This window comes from Larimichthys crocea, chromosome XIII (genome assembly GCF_000972845.2).
Source record: "Larimichthys crocea isolate SSNF chromosome XIII, L_crocea_2.0, whole genome shotgun sequence".
Classification (NCBI taxonomy): Eukaryota; Metazoa; Chordata; class Actinopteri; family Sciaenidae; genus Larimichthys; species Larimichthys crocea.
Genome location: NC_040023.1, coordinates 22,625,410 through 22,627,898, shown reverse-complemented (window position 1 = coordinate 22,627,898; position 2,489 = coordinate 22,625,410). Strand labels below are relative to the sequence as shown.

Here is a 2,489-nt window from a genome sequence, read left to right as displayed (position 1 = left end):
AAGAAGAGTATGAGTAAAGTAAGAGTATGTGAGAATGTGAAAAAAAGATTTGTGTGTATTACAGTATTGCACATTGGGTATGTATCTATTAGGATGTGTCGTAATGTTGAACGTTGAATTTAGTCTCACCAGCGATTTAAAAAAAAAGAAAAAGAAAATTATTATTCCTGAGACTTTCAAGGTATTCAAAGAGAGTAAAGATGGCGGGGTAATTCTGCTCATGTTACCACGCCACTTCAGTAATTGCCCTGTGCCACATGGTACACCAGAGAGGAATTGCTTCATCATTATCAGTGATTGCCCCTCTGTCATATTCTCATTTTTGCTCTCCTGCAATTCCCCTGCTCATCGTGACAATGATTTCTTGTTCCAGAGCCCATGAGAACCACTTGTGAAAATCCAGGGACACCTGAGCATGGCTTCATGAATTACACAAGTGGCTTTAAGGTAAAATGAGAAAACCTGCAATAGATACATTTTATAAACGGATGGTGTTCTGTACTTTAGCTCTGGAGTGATTTCTGCTAGAGGGCCTAATGGCATTCCTATTTGGACACAGGTTTATTTAACAGGTATTGCACATAAAACCATCACATGTTTTATTTTGTATGGTGTTTGTCCTGTACTCTATACGTCATGTACCTAATTCAGCTGGACAACAAATCCCCACATGATCAGTATTTGAAGGCAGCTGGCCGTTGTACAGTATCTGAGAGGCAGAGGTAAAGCAGCATGAACAAGAAGCACCAAATCGAAGTACTGCTCAAAGCTTGCTGCTGTAATTTGTTACCTGTACTTAGTCCTCTTTGAAATGTGCAGTTTTGATATTTTAAGTGGACTCATCATTTATTCCTTTTGGATGATGTTATGTGGGTGCAAGGATGAAACAGTTTGTACAGTACATGTATCTGTCTTGCGTGGTTGCCCCCCAAAAAACAGCAGGATTTATAGTACTAGTACTTTGCATTGTATGCACTGGAACACATGGTTAAATTAAACAATGCTAAAATGCATCATAGTGAAAAGAAACATTGATATCATTGACCATGACCATTGGTGTGTGCTCAGTCGCTCCCTTGAGATGCGTTCAGCCAGTGTATTTCATTTTATTTCCTCCCTGTTGCTTTTAGAGTGTCACTTACAAGTTAAGTGCAAACAATTTCTTCACAACGTTCAGTGGAATATCTGATATGAAATCTGTCTCAAATGAAAGCAGAAGCAGCTTATTACTTGGATCACTGCTTGTAATGGCTGTAGTCTTGCATTTTTCTGCATTACTGAACAACTTCAGCAATATCTTGACACCAGAGAATGAGAACGTTCTTTATCAGTGCTGTCTTTAAACACTCAACTTGGATGGTGGAAATAAAAGTAATTTATTAAGATAACAGAAAGTCAGCTCCCTCCCTTTCTAATGTCTGCGCATCAGTTGAGAACACAAACATGGCCCATCGCCTCTAGCAATAGTCTCCATCTGCCTCCACACACTACAGATAATCATTAAAAAAGGGAAAAAAAACTTTATTTCGTGTGCAGTATTTTTACCAAGCTCTTTAGATTTGATGCTGGGAGCCTATTGGCATTTGCATCAGTGTATTGACTCTCTCCACTTTGTGTGCTGTCTGTTTGTGGCCAGGTGGGCAGCAGAGTAGACTTCCAGTGCCAACAGGGAAACCTACTGCAGGGCTCCACCACCCGGCTCTGTTTGCCTGATCTCACCTGGACCGGCATTCAGCCTACCTGTATCCGTGAGTGCTTGTTGGCCATGCTCTCTTACTATATCTTCATATCACTCTATATATCTTTGTTTTTCACTTCCCCTTCTGGCATCTCATCACGTTTATCTGCATTGCTGGCTCCTCAGAGACTCTCTTTTCTTTTCCTCCACCCTCTATTTTCTCTCAGTCGATCTTTTCTGCCAATACGACTTCTCTCATTCGCCCAAACCTGCCATAACTTTTGACCTCCCAGTAGATTGCAGCTCCCACCTCAATCAACCTGACATACGAGTCATTCTGAGAGAGAGGGGTTGATCGTTATTACTGTCATTCTGTTTGAACTACCTGAACTGTCGGCCAACATCAAACTAGGGCTGTGCAGTTTCTAGTAATATAATCCAGTATCTCAGCAGAATCCCTTTTAGCTGTGGCATATTTCATGGAAATATTACCAATTCAAAATGCACTATGTCTGCATTTTACTATGCACTTAAAGTGTAAACACTTGAGCTGTGTGATGGTGAGGGAATTCAAATGATATTTTGTAATCTTGATTTCATAACTACCCCCAGATGTAACACCCACTTGAATTTCCCAGAGACGTTTGTGCTGAGGGAGCAGAAAAAATTGTAATACCTACCCTTCATTCACTGCCTGATCTCACTCTGCAGCATGGCTTAATGTGTGTGTGTGTGTGTGTGTGTGTGTGTGTGTGTGTGTGTGTGTGTGTGTGTGTGTGTGTGTGTGTGTGTGTGTGTGTGTGTGTTTTTG

At 40.9% G+C, this 2,489-nt stretch overlaps 1 protein-coding gene across 5 annotated transcripts in view; it reads left to right on the top strand.

Moving 5' to 3' along the window:
• LOC109138772 (CUB and sushi domain-containing protein 3) overlaps positions 1 to 2,489 on the top strand; it is a 205,529-nt gene that overhangs the window by 187,474 nt on the left and 15,566 nt on the right. For all 5 annotated transcript variants that reach the window (XM_027287060.1, XM_027287059.1, XM_027287058.1 and 2 more), the window contains 2 exons: positions 374 to 447; positions 1,637 to 1,748. In XM_027287060.1, the coding sequence (XP_027142861.1) occupies positions 374 to 447; positions 1,637 to 1,748 (186 nt within the window). The remainder of the gene's footprint in view (positions 1 to 373; positions 448 to 1,636; positions 1,749 to 2,489) is intronic.